The 17,861-nt window shown below is 41.5% G+C and overlaps 1 protein-coding gene across 7 annotated transcripts in view; it reads right to left on the bottom strand.

Annotated features, from left to right (window-relative positions):
* trpm3 (transient receptor potential cation channel, subfamily M, member 3) overlaps window positions 1-17,861 on the bottom strand; it is a 125,301-nt gene that overhangs the window by 48,369 nt on the left and 59,071 nt on the right. For all 7 annotated transcript variants that reach the window (XM_019275975.2, XM_019275976.2, XM_019275978.2 and 4 more), the window contains exons 2-6: window positions 8,683-8,762; window positions 6,979-7,180; window positions 5,480-5,693; window positions 3,665-3,789; window positions 2,006-2,177 (exon numbers count right to left, since the gene is read on the bottom strand). In XM_019275975.2, the coding sequence (XP_019131520.1) occupies window positions 2,006-2,177; window positions 3,665-3,789; window positions 5,480-5,693; window positions 6,979-7,180; window positions 8,683-8,762 (793 nt within the window). The remainder of the gene's footprint in view (window positions 1-2,005; window positions 2,178-3,664; window positions 3,790-5,479; window positions 5,694-6,978; window positions 7,181-8,682; window positions 8,763-17,861) is intronic.

Here is a 17,861-nt window from a genome sequence, read left to right as displayed (position 1 = left end):
AGGGAGAGGACAGCAGATTACTACCATCATGATGATCAGATGCTTGTATGACGACTGGGCGTCCCTTTGCCTTCCCAGCCCCTTTTTGTATGAGTCCAGGCATAGGATGACAAAGGGAAGACCATAGGTCACATGACTGCATGACGAACAGGGAGAAAGTACATTTGTGTTTCCTGTCAACCCCAGGGACATTTCATAAATCGATGAAGTCAGGTTTTATTCTGAGTGACGTTGAACATATCCTCATAAAGGCCCCATCAGCGAACATCAGCGATGAGTCTGACAGTGAACATAAATGGCGTCGACATAAGGTAAGGTCTGAGTTTCATATTGCTCTTGACACTATAACCATGTATCCATTTGGTAACATCTATTTCCTGACACCCTCAGTTTTTAAATAAGCACTGATGTTATAGAATGTGCATTCGTGTCACCCAAACCCTGAGGAAATTATTACAAAATGACTTTATGTTGACAACAAAAGGAGGTCACAACAAATAAATCATGGCTGCAGACATCTCTCTGACTCAGGTCTGCTCCACGGCCCTGACACAGTCTAAACAATGCGGTGAGAGGCAATTGAGAAATATATTTAAATGGTATCAAGGAGGTTTGTGTGCACTTGCGTCTTTGTGTGTGTGTGTGTGTGTGTGTGTATAATAGAAAGAATATAAGAGTCTGAGAGAGAGAGAGAAGCGTCTTGTATTCATGCAAATCCATTTGGTTTCAAGCTAAGGTATAATGTGAAAATTGAAAACGGAGAAATGCAATGTGACAAGGGCTCAACGGTGGATGAACACTCCACGCGAAGGCAAATATGCTCACGTACAGGCACAAATACACTTTGAGCTACACACGGGACATAAAAACCTACGCCACAAACAAGAATACAAATACACCCCTGCTGCCCTCGTAGCATAATGCACTTTTGATGCAACAAATCTTAAAATGAAGACACAAGAGAGCTGCAGAGGAATACAGAACAGAGCGACGTTCTGGTGAGTTTCAACAGCAGTGTGATATAATTAATACATAAAAAATCAGGCCACCCTGTTTGTGATGTTGACCCAGTGGTACGAACACATCTGATGTAGCTCCCATTTCTTTATGTGTGTACGTACATACACACTGGTCGTGTGCTGGTCTGGCTGCAGGCAAATCAGTCCGTTCACACTTGTGTATCCGGACATCACCGACCTGTCTGCATGTGGTGCCGTGGTAATGACGTCAGTTACTACGTACGCTGATGACGCAGATTTCCAACATGGAAGCAGCTTTGTCAGTAAAGAAGCTTCCCCCAAAGTGCCAGCAGACAGTTTACATCAGCGTCTGTCCACAGACTGTTCTCTGAGTTGCCCTCAATACTGCTCTGCCAGTAGAAGCTCAGCAACTCTGATGAACTTCCATCAATCTGGATTTGAGGCTGTTGTCGTGTGTCGACACTTGACAGTCTGAATCACATTTAAAACCGTCTCCCACCGTAGCTTGGATCAGATATGCAAATATCAACTTTCATGTGTGTGTGTTTCTTCTTCTTGTTTCTTGTCTTCTATGCCAAAAAAGGATTTGGGCAAGCAGTCTTGAACAAGATGCATGTCTGTGTTTGCTAATTGTTCGCCCCAGAACAGGAAGACAAGGATTATCAACCATTTGAGGAGTTCATCAGAGCTGTCAGCGAGCTTTGAAATCAAAAATAAACTCGTCCTAAAGGGACGGACAGTTTCAAAGGCTTGTCGAGTTATATCACAGTTGGCTAAAAATACAGTGTGAGAGCATGTGTTCAATATAAAGCAGGTGATGTTACTTTTAGTCTGGTTACAGCTTTAAAATAGAGTTTGAACTCAATTAACCCAGAATGGTGTCGTTGATAAAACAAGGATCGCAGCTTCATTATGCTGTTATCACTCACTGTGTCATGTAAAAAACACTTCCTCTACTTTAGGGTAAGTAGGTCAGCCTGCCAATAGCCATGAGAGGCAGATACAGTACAGTAAACTCCACTCACGTGTGTTAATCTTCTGCAGGGAGATGTGTTTCTCTAGCTGCCGTCGCAGTTTGACCTCAGCGCCGTATTTTCCCGTGGTGCCATTGTCTGCCAGGATGAAGTGGGAGTGGAGACTGTTTAGAACCGTCAGCTTGCTCATAGGGTTGGACATGGTCTGGTATGGACGCACCACCTTAGCCAAGAGGAGATGACATTTAACAGTTAGGCAAACATCTGAGCTACAGCCCTTCTTTCACAGTGTAACCTTACGGAAAAAAGTCTTTTCGTGACTAATCATGACGCTTTTCCTGGGAGCATGCGTCTACGAGGCAGAGACTAACAGAGACAAGCTATTAGTTACATCATGGGAGATGTAGGGTCCAGCAATCAAAGCTTGACCCATACTTTTGACTAAAAGTCAGGATATCTCCTGCCTCTGCTGCAGCATTTTGACAATTATTTTTAAAACCTGTTTCTTGTGAGTCATCCGTATTCTTGAAAGTACACTAAGTACCCATTTAGGACTTCACCATTTAAGCATACAGCTTTTGACAGGATGAAGAGAAGATGTTTGTTTGGTTCTCACAAGGAAACTGTTTTTAAGAGCTGAGCGGAAAGCATCCTAATCTGAACACTGAGAGGAGGAACAAGCTGCAGTGAACATCGCCTCCAAAATCTTCGGGAAGTTTTTTTTGTGAGATGAACTCTTAAGTAAAGCTGGCAGCATTATTAATGATCCTTCTCACCCACTGTACAGTGAGGCTGAACTTTTACCTTCAGGGAGACGTTACAGAGTACAGATGGCTAATAGAAATATCTACGAGACATCCTTTGTCTCTAGTGCTGTCAAGGTAATAAATGAAACTAGGATGAGGTGGACTATGATACAATGCGGTGCACCTGACTCTGCTGCAAAGTTTTTGCACAATAGGTTAATGTGATATTATGTATTTTGTAGACTTGTGCATTGAAAGTCTTTATGTTCTTTAGTTTTTTTTTTATTTCCACATCGTGGACGATAACATTTTGGGAAATAATTCTCTAGCTACTGTTTTCTTTCCTGCAGCAGATTTTACTGCAGCTCAGAAAGAGATCCATCATTTTAAACACCATATTTATTGTACTGGTATTAAAGTTTAATAACACTAAAAACTGGTGCGAATGTTTATACAACTTTAATGACAGCTTCTCAGAAGCTTAGATTTGGTCTACTGACGCAGCACCACATAATCTGAGGTAAACTCATCTGGTCATTATGAATCCAGTTGAGACTGATCAACCATGAAAAAAGGAGTTTCAGCACTTAATATTCTCATTTCAGCCACCGTCATTAACAGGCTCTGCTTCACTTGTCCGGTAGGACAGAGTGCAGCACGCTGTGATGAAATTTTTAACTATAACGTAACATTGATTCCAGAGATTTGAACGAGTCAGCATGTGCTATTCAGTCTCATGTGGTTCTGCCAGCTGTCCAATTCACTTTGAAGCAGTGTTTATCACGGATTGGCTTACTCAGCATCTCAGTTAATAAACTGTCAGCTACAATTTACAAGATTTGGCAACTGTGGACAGACAGCACGTGACCATTTTTCACATAGGCACACATGAATCAGAGCTGAAGCATGCAAGCACACCGTCTGTGACCGATTCATATTGTTCTGTCAGTTCTCAGGGACTTACATCTTTGCCAACAAGATCCTCTTGATTTTCTACAATCCCCCACGGAGCGATACCAATGGTGCAGATCTTCCCTCTTGACTTGGAAGCATGGTCTTTCAGTGCGTCACCCACATGTCGAATCACCCCTGTGTGTAAATGTGTGTGAAGGACAAAGAAACGTGATAAAATTAGTTTTGTCACGATCAGGTTAATCTTAGATAATGATGCACTCTGCTGTGAAACATGAACAAAATCTATTAGGTGCAGGAGACAACAGCTTGGTGGCCGGTGTGAACGCGCGCACACACAGCTTCAAACACCGACAGGTCGTAGCTTCAGGTCTCTTGTTGTTGTCCTCGGGGGAGCAGCAGTCAGACCTGGAGGCCATCTTATCCCATCTCTCCTGCTGACATTCATTCTTTCTCCACCTCCACCCATAGCTATCCCTCCAATCCATCCCTCCATCCATTATTCAAGCCTCCCTCTCTTCCTCTTTTCTTGCCTCTGCACCCATTCTGTCACTAAATCTTACTTTCTATTCCTTTCTGTATTCAAGTGTGGGAACTACACAGCTTCCAACGCTGTATTTTTTCCATCTGTTCATATCTCTCCTTTTAAGCACTACTGTTTTGTCATATTTACATAGTTACTGAAATGTTTCCTTTTTTTGTACAATACAAACTGATCATAATTCCAGTATGAACACTACTGATAATGTTTGACCAGAGGTGAAGCTAAGAAAGGAAAATGTGGTTTCACTTACAGTAATATGTCAAAAAGAAAAGAGACGAGCATTTACCAATTTTAAGGATTTGTGCCGATATCCATAGCTTACCGAGATCAGGAACAAGGAGCTTAAGTTCACTCACTGAGACCACTTTCCATATGTATAACTCCATATTTCTGCATAATTCATGTGCTGTCAATCTGTCAGCTGACTTTTCCCCATATTCATTTCAACTCATCTTTTTTTTCCACCAACACGGTTACCCAATCATTTTCTTACTGTCACTCTTTGAAACAGTTTCTCTCCGGACTTCCTTTAACCTCCACTTCCTACTGTATGTTTAAGATAGAGTCGACTGAGCTCCTCATAAATCCCACCCTGGGCCAGATTCATCCAGTTACTCAGTATCTCCAGACAGAGATCTCTTTAGTCACAGAAGTCTTAAGCCGATCGTCTCCACAACCTCGATTTTTCTGGACTGTAACAGGGGAACTCCTCCATTTCGTTTAATGAAATACCTCTCCTTACAGAGTGCATGATAGCCCTAATTGCCTGCTCTTTATTTCCGTCACAGTCTGTGTAATCAAATACATCTTTTGGTGTAAATGTGACATCTTTTTATGAACTCAGCAATAAAAAAAATATGCAGTTCAGACTGCCAGAGGCTGTTTTCATTCAAGATGCATGAGAAAATAATTGAGAGCTATCACTTCACCTGTCTGGTCTGCACTGTAAGTGTCTCTAAGTATCGTTGAGTAATCATAATATACTTAAAAAAGCCATTTGGCAGTGATCCAGTGGTTCTTTACAGCCCTGAGGGGATTGATGAATGGTGATTTAACGGCTGATAACTTATGAGAACATTTGAACACACTCATAGTACTCCTAGCACAAGCACACGGCCACTCAAAATGTATAAAAAGAAGCAGGTTTAACACTATACGCTAATGAAATGTATAAAAAGAAGCAGGTTTAACACTATACGCTAATGTTCAACACTAATATTCAGTGAAATGTACGACGTTTTGCAGTATTTCACAATAGCTGAGACTGTTTCACATTTGTTCTCAAAATAAACTGTGTGTGCGTGTGTGTGTGCTGTACTTCACCTGTGTTGACTCCTCCGGTGAAGATCCAGGCTCCTGTTGTCATGGCAGCCTTGATGAGCCCTTTGCCAAAGACCTGCTTGAGTTTGGGCTGTAGTTCAAAGTTCTGCAGGCCCCCGTGGACTGAGATGAGCAGCTTAGGCAGATCCAGCTGCCACTCCTTGGTCATCAGGTGGAGCAGTAGATCAGGCTTGGTGTCATAAGACACTCGCACGTACTGAAAACACGAGGGCATATGTTAGTGATGTACAACATCTGCATCATCCTCAGGCACATGATGACTCGTCTGCATGTGCTTGAGATATAAACACATAGACAGGAACGCATAATGGATGTATAAACATGATGTATGCGCGCATATGTTACAAAAGGATTCAATGTGAAACAAATCTGTTATGAAATGGAAAAAACTTGACATGGAGCGATTTCTTATGCTACAACAGTATTGGACAGATGTCTGCTATGATTGAGGAAGCACATGCATTATAGAACATCTGTTACTCTGAAATCTACCTAATTCCCCCTCAGACACCAACTTAACATGCGTGTGTGCATTAATAATTTAACAGTGGGAATAGATTGGACATAATTTAGCCTTAATCATCTGAAATCCCCTGAATGTTTCAGTAAGCGTGATGTTATTCTGTCACCATGGTTATTACAGACATGATTGCATGAATAATACGTACGATCAGACCACTTTTGGGATGGATCGATTAATCAGACAAACCTTTTAAATCAATAATTATATTTAATTGCATAATTACACTAATTTGATTGATTTTGCTGTTATCTTCGGGCATGCTAATATGATGAATTTTGTCATTCTGCATATGTGTGGCGCATTTAAATTTGATTAATCAAGCCAGCTCGCAAGGACTCTAGATAATTTGTCGTTAAATGCCATTTTCATGTGCATTGTGATCAGTGAAATGCACTCATTGACAAAAACTCACTGGTATAACTCAAATAACAGATCAAGAGAGAAATTGTCAGTCATCCTGAGCATCTAACACTTTCCTCCTCTGTACCTGTGTGCTGTCACTCTGTATCAGTTTGCTGCAGCTGAGGAAAATATCAAATCAAATCTGATTATTAGGCGGATTTTTACGATCCACTTCATATTCAGTGAGGATCGCTCAGTCCTCTCTGTCTTTGGCAGCTAATGTCAATACAACAAGCTCATGCTATTTGTCTCCTTGACATCCATCTATAAATCTCCATTCATCTATTTGCACAAGAATGCACAACCACCACACAAGAAAGATACTTCAGATACTGAGGATTGTGACAAAGTGTGGGGTGATGCATCTCACCGGTACCACAGTTATTAACACAAGGGAGTGCTTCCACCACAGGACAAAATCAAGCTTGCTCCCCTGGGTTGTCTGGATGTGTACTTTTTGTTGTTTCTGTTCTTGTTTTTCCTTGTTGGCTCGAGAAACACGATGTCTGCAGGACACCGACACAGTTTAATATAGCAGAAGTGTTATGGGAGTCACCATGGCTTTGTTGGAGTGTCCTCCTCCCTGGAACTCGATGGTGCCGAAGGCATCGGTGGGGCTGAGCTGTGTGTGCTTGCTGATGGACCACTTCTCCGACAGGCTGTCATTCTTGGCCAAACGCTCTGCCTTATCATTCTGACTGGATGAGATGCCCGGTGGCAGGCCCACATGCTGTCCTATCAGACGACCACAACAGCACCTGGAGGAGACAGGAGAGTGAAAGTGGATGTAAGATTGGTATATAACACAGAGGCAGCTTTGGCTTAAAGGTGAGAGAAGCGAGTAAGTGAAAAGCAGCGCTTTCCCCTCTCTTATTATCACCACTGAGGTGGCCTTAACCCAAACCGCCCCAGTGGAGCTGCTCCATGGTTGTACTGGACAGCTTCGAGGTGTGAATGTACAGCTGTGAATGTGATTGGGGTCTTCCTAAAACTCCCCTAAATAAATAAAGACTCCAGACACTGTCCTGTTAGAAAGCAACTGAGAAGACCCGAGAGAAGCTTCTGCAGCATCGAGAGGGAGAAAGAAGAGTGAGGGTAGGACAAGGCTGATGTGACAGCTTGTCATCCGACTTTCATCTGCTGATTGGGAGGAGAGGAGGAGAAAGATCCGTAGGCTTCTGCCATATTCTATCTGCTGTCTCTTTTTCTTTTCTGCTCTCCTCAAACATCTGTTTTGTTTTCTTTGCTCTCCTCTACTCTTTCCTCTGAGCGACTGCAGGAGTTAGCCGAATGACAGTTATACGAGCTGTAGTATTCCTACGCGAGTACGTGCTCATTCAGATGTACTGAATGCGGCTTTCATATTCTGTGTTTTAACCTCACAGGATGAAGTGGGAGCCCTGGGAGGAAAGGGATTCAGGAGGCTTTGATTATCACTTCATGTTTACGTCATTCTCTTACCAAAGGTGCTTTGCTTCCTTCTGCTTTTTGCACCAAGTGTTTTTGACTAGAACGAGAAAGACTTGATGTCGAACAGCAGGCTTCTACCCGCTTTCCTCGATTTATGCTAATTCTGTTTACCTAACTAACATTGGCATTTCCTGTGCATGAGCGTGCGGTACTGCAGGAATTAGACTTTCGCCTTTCGAAGTTTGACACCCTCAGCAACAACATGAGCTGTAAAGATTTCGATAACTGTGACTTTGCAGAGAGTGGATTGAGAGGAGATAGTGAAACTCCATTCTAGAGGCACTCTCTCCTATCAGTCCAATCATGTTAGATATGATTGTACAGAAAAGGCGTTTATAAATACGCTTTCACTGTTTCATACTTCGCTAAACTGCACTATGCTCATGTGGGCTTGAGTTCATAAGCTTTTAAAAAGATGTGGAATATGTTGCTGTTTTGATGAAATCGCCTGGTCCTGGATTTCACATCAGTGGTTTTAAAGCGTATAATGTCAGTATTTTGGCTCATTAGTGCAGAACATCTACCTGTGATGCAAATAGAGGCCAGCGTGATATTACTGTGAGGCATGTTTTAAAAAGGTCAGGAGAGAAACAGCATTTTTTTTCTCTAACATGTGAGCAGTGCTTTCACATTAGCTAACTCGCTCATTAGAGTCGTGTTGCTTTTATGGCAAACGATCACGCAGCCGAATCCCACGTCTAAAAACATCTCCTCATCTCTTCCACAAATCAAAACAAAATCGACCGGCTGCAATTAAAGAGAATGTAATGTGCACAGAGTTTGTACTCACCTATGGGGGTCTTTGGCGCTCACTATGATATGAACACATTCTCTCTTGCTGAACGCTCTTTCTATCCACGATTTCTGTGCCTGCAGAAGAAAGAGACAGAAGAACTCAGTCGGTTTTTGTCGGATAATGGAGCTGTGACCCGAGCATGCAGGAGTGACAGCAGAAACTGGTTCAAATCACAAGCAGGCTTGTGTTTGACTGAGGAGTTCACCTGTCAAAGAAAGCTCTTGTCCTTCAAGAAATAAAGACAGTTCTGTTTGTTGTGTAAAATTACACAGCCTGAGATTTGTTATATAGAGATTGCAAGCAGCAGTTCAGTTTTGTGGGGCAAACAGAACATGCAGTATGAAATGTTTGACCTAACGCCTCAAAAGTACTTTAAATATCAAATATTAAAAGAAAAATCAGCATAAATGGCATACATACACAAACACAACACACACAGAGCAGATGCACAGCCTCTCACACGTAATTCAAACGCTTAAGACGGAAATGTTTTATATTAAATTGCGGTTCCAGCCCAAACTGGATGCGATGGAAAGCTGGGAAAGAGAAATTGGATGTTAAATGTTATATGTCAGATTTCCAGTCCTTAGATACTCTTATCTGCAGAAATCTAAGTGCATGTGCATCTATATGAGCGTGGTGTCTGTGTGTGTTTCTAAATGTGTGCTCTGTGTTCATGTATGCAGTATAGAATGACTTCCCCGGCATCATGCAGCTAGCAGAGTGGTGTATTTGTGGCACTGTGATGCTCTGCAGTCCCATTTCCTGCAGGTCTGAGTGACACAGACTGACTGGAGCCAATTATCCTGCTACAGACACGACCAGAAAGTCGCTGTTGAGCCACAGAGCAAGCCTGGGATACATGCAGCACAGGATTAGACTAATACGCATCTATATGTCTCCACAGATACATGCATGAATACTTGTCACATGCAAACAAGCATCAGTGTGTGACAAGAGACAACATCTTGTATGCATAGACTGTATAATAATATGTACTGTAGGAAACCCTGTATGCACCTAGGTCTGCTTGTATTATTATTTTAAGGGGCATCAAACTACTAGTGGCAGGAGACCTGCTATTGTTCCTCTGTGCTCTGTTAGAAACTAGATAGATTTTAGCTCTAGCTTCTTTATTGTGCAGTTAAAAATGCGAGCACTGAGGTTACGGCAAAAAAGACCTATTGCATCGTTACATTAATTTAGGTTTAACAAGAGGAAACAAGACATAAATAAAGTACTGCTGCACTAAAGTCTAGTACTTTTTTCACCAACACACACAGATTTTTAGTCTAGGCAGCAAGAAAAGAGCACATACCAAATGAAGTGAATAAATCCAGATTAGATCGATTTAGATGGATTTGCGTCAATAATTCTCACATGCTCATTTACCAAAACAGAATCCAATTAATCCAAAATGAGTTGCCTTTGTTGGAAGAAAGGAACAGCAAAAAAGAAAGAAGCTACCTGATCAAGTGTGTGTTGGTGTAGACTGTTATTGGGCAGTTTTATACTAGAATTTATTTTCAATATGGCCTTACGTAAGTCATGTGACGTTAAACATCGGTTAACTCTGTGACGTGGCTGCAGTTTGTTTAGGTTTAGACACCCAAACTACTTGGTTAGGTTTAGGGAAAGAACATGATTTGGGTTTAAGTACATAAGTCATACAATTCAAAACTTCAATAAGTCAGTGTTGACTTTTGGTTTCACACAGACCTCCTCAATCTTTTTACTGCTCCAGTAATAATTACTAACAATAACAACGCCTAATTATCTAATTACTAGGCTGTAATAAGCTGCTTACACAAATGATCTATATGGCTGTTTTTCTGGTGAAGACGGGCTGTGTTTTTTTTTCATGCTCTCACACGTGACGTCAAAGGTCTTGATACAGAACGTCGTAAATAAGAAAAATGGTTTGAAATTTAATGACAGCGGCACAACACCATTCACTGTATCGTTTTATCACCCAGACTGAAACAACTTGTCCCATCAGTCGTCACGCTTAAATCTTATTTACAATCCGTAAAACAATTGTGTGCCAATATCTGTCAGTTCTCTTTGTCTTCTCATTCTGTAATAAATGTGTTCATGTGGTATTTTATGCGGAGATAAAATCCACTTCATGTGTATTGCATACTGATGTAAATTCTGTTTCCGTGTTATCCTCTGCCGTTTAAATATACTTCCACTCGGCACTTTGGGGTTTAAAGGTTGCACTTCCTAGGTTGACACCGCCATTTCAGGAAGTGGACTTAGTCCGTGTGCGGTTTTGTGGCAACAGAGCTCAACACCAGAGATCCAGAACAGGACTGAATGTCACAGTGGGACAGTCACAGACAACCAGGAGGACACACAGACTGAAACACAGCCGAGGGAACACAACAGCCGTGAAAACAAAAGCTTTTTTTCTGCTTTTTTTTTTTTATTCTGGGAGAGCTGCCCCGGCTCTTCTCCCAGCCAACAGTGCTGAGAGCTGCTTGTACAGGGCTTTTCCCACTACCAAGGCTACAACAACACACGCTCCATCCGCCTGACTGGCCCTGTCACACCACGGCACGCCAAAACCCACCGCAACACGGCCACAAACGGGCTTGGACTACACACAGGCACACTTACCCTAACACCAGACTTCCCACGATTAACCATTACTCTGGGGGGCTGGGGGGCTGCTTTTAGAGATCACCCTGGCCACGATGACTCAGCGGGCCACAACAACGCCCCCGGCCCCATTCTTTCTCTGACATGCTAGAACTGTGTATTCATCCGCTGGCTCATCCTGGGACAAACTAGATCTGCTCAATGGTAGCAGTAGCAGCAGAGGTTTTTAGATTTGATTAGTATTGACAGGACTGATGGCAAAATCACAGTGAGGCTACACAAAAAAAGGCTTTTATGCTCTCTAAGTAAACCCTTGAAAGAGGAACCACGGTCGTTTCACCCTAGAGCATCCAAGGCAAAGATTTACTTCCCTTTGAAGCACATCTCTCCACTCCTTTCACTGCTGCTTGTCCTTTCCTGAATAGGTAGGTATGCACACTCTCTCAGTCTGTTGCATCTGTCTCTCGTTCTTCCTCTCACGCTCACGCTGTTGCATATGAGAGTTGACATGGCATGATGAGATGGCACATGGCCTGCACTCCATTGTGTAATTAAGATTTATCATCAGGGTGCGCTCACGTGCACTCGTGCACGCAGACAAACACACACCATGTGTTTGCGTGTAAGGAGTGACTGTGCGGCAAGTGAGCAGCATCTGACAGCCTGTTAGGGGTCTTGACTTCATTACACTCAAACTCCGCCACCTCCACCCTCCTCTCCCCGTCCTGTCTTCCCTTTGCTATTGTGCCTCCTCTTTCTTATTGCCACTGGCAGGGAGCTGAATTGGGAACCATATCCAATCAACAGCCTAATCTTGTTGCTCTCTCACTTTTCCTCACTGTTTTTCCCCTTTTGCTTTTAACAAATGTGACTCAGCTTTTATATGGGTATATATATGTAGCCTGTAGCATATTTACATAGAGGCTTGATTTGATTGAAAATTTATTTAAAACACGCAAAATGCATGAGCTTGTTGTTCCATTAAATATTAGTAGACTTGACAAGAGTTATACTCTATGAACTGTCAAAATACCCAAACACTTTTTGTTTTTCTAGTTTCAAAGAAGTGATAAAAGCTAAATCACCTTTCCTCTTGTGCTACAGAAAGTGTTCCTCTGTTTCTTTGAATTTACTTCCATCGCAGTAAATAGCTGCTTTCATCTCTGAAATGCATCTCAATATCTTTCTTCAAGAATGATATCATAACTCAGTTAACAGTCATAAAATGTTTAAATCAGCATCGGCAAACGTATTCATGATAAATCAGAATTACTGCAGATGTGAAGACGAGTATTGCAAAAGATAAAGTCTTCTTGTGACACATTTAAGGCACCTTTAGAGTAAAAAACAGCAAAGCGGAGCGATAAATGATGTGGACAAACATAAAAATTGGAGATAATAATCGTCGAAAGATGGAGCATCCCTATAAACATGACACTCTGGATATAGAAGAGACTCTGAAGAAACTCCAATACCTCAAACACAAAACACTGTGTGACATCAAGTTTTGATCAAAAATAACAGAGGCAAACAGAGATATTAATTTCCATAAATAGAAACATGTTGAGTAAAATGTAGAGAAGTAGAATTAAACGACTATCGAAACCTCGTCTCACGTCTCGTGCTCATGACTCACCTTCACTGTGTGCAGTACTGCATCGCTGTGGCCTTCCCTTCATAGTTGCACTTGCAGGTACGTAGTGTTACACGAACGATCCTATCTTAAAACTAACATCACTGCACGAAACCGATCAGAGCAAAACTGATCAGGCCACCTCTCAGTCCAATGGCAACTGGTCTGCTCTGCCACTATTTGCACTGCTGGTATGTGAGTGTGTGTGAGTGTGTGTATGTGTGTGTATTCATGGTGCTGAAAGTACACACTGCCCTGAAACACCACTAAACTGGTCTTATCTCTCGCAGTCTCCTCCCAGCTACCAGATCCACACAGCTAGGGGTGCATGTATGAGCCAAGAAATAAAATAGAAATATATATTTTAAAAAATCTCACATCACACACAGCTGGTTAACTTTTTTTTATGTAATGTGACCTCGTCTGGAACCTCCTTCAAAAGCCGGAAACAGCGCACTTAGAGAATCACCTGCCATTGTCTAACCCTCACAAGCCCTTCACCTGTTTTAGATTCAAATTAAAGCTGTCAGACTGTGTGTGTGTGTGTGTGTGTGAGAGAGAAAGAGAGAGAGAGAGCGGTGTGTGTGTCGTCTCCCTCAGCCTCATTTCTGTCAGAGACCACGACCAAAGGGGGAGTCTGAATGGCACGAGAGCCCATTAGGTGGAGCAACATGACATTTGTCTAGCCCTGTTCACCATCCTTACTTTGTCCTAAATAACACACACACACACACGCATACACATTTGTGCAGTCTGCAGTGTTCCTGTTTTTTTTTTTTTTTTATATCACAAGGGTTGTTTCCTAACTGTTTTCATGAAGGGGATTAACGGCCCTGTAGATAATGCGGACTGGGTTTAATTAGCAGGAGCAGTGGGGGAAAGTGGCCACATAAGACTGTAATCTGAACTAAATGAAGGTCTAACAATAGACAGGCAGGAAAAACACACAAAGGAAGAGAATGTACTTTCCAAAATCGGTAATCCTACTTAAGGTAACACACACACACACACCAACAACAACACAATGCGAATGTAAGCAAGATTATCAGAAAACAAAATACTTCCACAGATTGTGTGCAAATGACACAGTGCTCAGAGGAGTGCACCTGAGTCCAGACAGTCCAGCTGCTGCATGGCACCTGAGGCACAAGTGTGTTGTGTGTATGTGTGTATGTGCATGTGCTCCTGCACGTATGATTAAACACACACCTATGAGCAAACGTAAGTGTGAGGTCATAGTTCTCTGCGTACACACACAAGCTTACATAGATGCAAGTTACCTTGTATAGAGACTGTATGAACCACATCATCATCATCATATAAACAAATGATTTTGATAAACTGCATTGTAATATCGGTTATCAATGCCCTATAAGCGTCAATGAATAGTATGAATTTTATCAAGTTTATAAAGGTGGTAAGGCGTTTCACAATATACTGACGATAAAGTGATATTTAAAAATGAAATATTGACATTGTCTTCATAATACATGTATGATAATATAAAAATCATTTCCTTTTCTCACTTTGTGCTTCACACTTCAACATAGTAGGTAGTAGTAGTTGTATTTTCTATAGATATTGCAAAAAACATAACAAACATACAAGCATTCTTACACGGAGAAGACCTCTTTGTTTGTTTTTTTAATTTTACACTCTGCTCAATAAAATACCTTTTTTATGTCTTCCACAACAAATGTGCACTATTATGTCAACGGCATACGTCAGTTCAAATCATGAAAACACAAAAGCTAACACAGACTTAATAAATTCTATTTTCAGTAATTAAAATAGTGTGGACAGTCCTGTTACATGCATCACATTTGTCTTTCTAATCTCAGATCTACAGAACTATATAGCAAAACATCTGTTAATATATAAAACACAACAGAGTGGCCAGGTTCGAAGAAGTTTCTGCTGCAATATGCAAGCAAACAACACGTGTTGGACAGCATCCATCTTTGTGATTAGTATGCAGTGTGTTCTTTTATTGTCAATAAAGTTCAAACTGAGAAGCCTAACCTCAAAAACAGTTTAAACTGTAGAATAAAAACAAGCGTTGCTGGGAATTTACCTTCATAGAATTTAGATGAGTGACAGAAAACATAGTTTGCAGTGTAGAGGCGTGTCTTGCACACAATATCCTGTGACACCGCTGGTGTCAGTAAGATTGATACTCGTGTCCTCGCCTTTTACAACAGGATTACGCAGACACCACTGGGTTAATTGCAATGAATATGACCTCTGACACATATTACATTTAGTCAAAATGATGTTCCTTGACACAAACAAGTCTCTAATAGACGAGATGAGCTTCTCAGCAGTGGTCATTGGTGGTCTGTCCCCTCCCATACACTGAGTCGGAGTACGCATTCTTTTATGCCATGATGAAATCCAGATGGAAGATGTGTGAGCCTGTTAAAATATGGAAATGTTCGTACTGTTATACAGAGGAGACATCTGTTAAGCAGATCTGAAGCCATACAGCTCGCACTGTTTAAACAGAGCATTAAATGTCTATTTAAACAGAGCGCGTACAGTGAAGTGTTTAAGATTTGTATGCACATCATAGTTTTGTGGTTTTCTTTTGGTCTTGCTCCTGATCCCAAGCTTGCGATAACACTTGAACTAAATCGCAGTTAAAATGCATTCAGCGCAGCCATTTCACCTTCCACTGCGCTCATCTTCTCTTAATGTCACTGTGAGTGTCTCTGTCTTCCTCAGCTCATCCCTTCCCTCTTTCACCTCTATCAACAGCAGCCAGGAGCAAACCATGCACATGTAACCCCTGAGATGGTCAGTGCTATATACAATGACCTTCACAAAACAGCCATCTTGGACAAGTCAATGCATTGGTAAACAGCACTAGATTATGACTTAGTGCTTGATCCAGACGCACATGGACCAACGGCAGTGCCATGTGGTTAGGGCTTACATTACGGATGAGGTCATTGCCTTTAAATGCAATCTTGTCAAGGAGAGGAACCACTTATGCAAGTGAAATAGCATTCATTGACCTCAACACACACACACACACACACTGGGTTTATCTTCTTGGAGGGTAGCCACATGCTCACATACACACATGCACACACAAATAAGCTTTCCACTTGTTTCAGCATTTTGCAGCTTAAGAGAGATTTAAAGTATAAACCAAACAAAACAAAAAACGGCAACAGAGCTGATTTACAGGACCAAATTTTGTATGAGTGTGTTAATGTGTGTGTGTGCTTTCATGGGTCAGTAAGGCCAAGTACAAAATGGCCAACACACAGCTGCAGGTTGGAGGCGGTCTGTCAGTCCGAACCAACATTTTCCACCTTTGCACCTCCTGCTCTTTGACATCCGTTGGTCTGCAAAGAAAGTTGCAAACGCACAATATAAACAAGTGCAGAGCACCTCAGTCCAAACTAATATTTTCTACCACTGAAATGTAAAATGTCCAATAAATCAGGAAAGTGCACATTGGGGCTTCTCCTCTGGGGTGAAAACCAGAGAAAAACTACAATCACAACAAATCTTTTCCACATCTGCTCAGCAGCTCTCCTTTAGTCTGGTACACTGGAGGAAAACTGGAAAAATTGCTCAACACAAACTGCAGCTAAAACCAACTTTTTTTTTCTTTATTCTGCAGGAAGTGTAAGATTCAAGGTTACCAGGAAAAATTCAAACTTTTCATAACACCAGTGTCATAAAGACTCATGAACTCATAAACACAAGATTTAGAGTGAAGACTTCTTCCTCCTGAGGCAATTACCCACGATTTCATCATGCTCATTATGTCGTCCAATTAGAACCATGTAACATCCACAATTGAAAAAAAAACAGCTCAATTAAATTTCAAACATCCATAAGAACTCAAAATACACATGGAACATTTATCTAAATCCTGTAATTTGTTAAGTGCCACTGGGACTGTTTTGTTTTAAACACACACACAATACACAAATCCAGCTCCGGCTGCTGAATAACAAGCGTCTCAGTGTTTGTCTTTAGCATATATTGTATCATGCAGCTGAAGAAAAAGGGCAAACAAAGCACTTTGCACTTAGACGATTGGCTCCTCTATTCTCCTTAGTGGTTACTTTGAAATACATTCATGTGGCAGACTGTTGAAGATGCTGTAAATCTGTTCCTCAGGCTTAAACAGCCTTTCAAAGCTTCTGGATACACTGGTTCCCAGTGTCAGACTCCATGATTTATCAATGACCAGATCATTGGCTATAGTGTCGGGCACTTCAACTCAGTGGCCTTGAGGAGACCTTGGCTGAAATGATCTGGAATGGGATTTCTGCAATCCTGATGGCGGTCTTTACGGCAGGTTGCACTCAGGTTTATGGAGTGACTTATAGGTAATTTATCGATTCGCCTGCAGCTATAAAACTCAAGAGTGTAGATCGAATGAAACCCTTAGTATTTTTTTTATTTCATTCAGCCGTGTATACACCGCGTGATTTATATTAAACATAATTGAAATCCTAAATACCCCTCAAAAAAATAAATCAGCGGTTCATATATTAAAGGCTTTCTATGAAATAGACCTACAGTAAGTGCACTTCGTCGCTCTGAGTCAATGCCAAGTAATTGTAAATCAGAGCTGAATATAAGCGGGATAAATAGAGACTGTCAGAAATCCCGTGTTAAGTCGTGAGAATGGCCGATAGAAATGTAGGAGAGAAAGGGTGATCGAGGGTGACGAGGGGGAGAAGAGGAACAGCATGGTTGAGTGCAAAGGTAAAAAAAAGGGGGACATATAGGCATATATTGTTGCTTTTATCATCTGTGATTAGGGATGCACTGATCTGATTCACAGGGTCGATATCGTGACGATACTGACTTTATTAAGGACACTGGGCAAGACGAGACTAATCCACAGAAAATTACATTTTTCCGGCCAATATTATCATAAAATTCAGGGTTTCAGCTTCAGAGCTTT

The sequence above is a fragment of the Larimichthys crocea genome, chromosome III, assembly GCF_000972845.2.
Source record: "Larimichthys crocea isolate SSNF chromosome III, L_crocea_2.0, whole genome shotgun sequence".
In the NCBI taxonomy this organism is placed as follows: Eukaryota; Metazoa; Chordata; class Actinopteri; family Sciaenidae; genus Larimichthys; species Larimichthys crocea.
The sequence above is the reverse complement of the archived record's forward strand: the minus strand, read 5'-3'. Positions and strand labels throughout refer to the sequence as shown.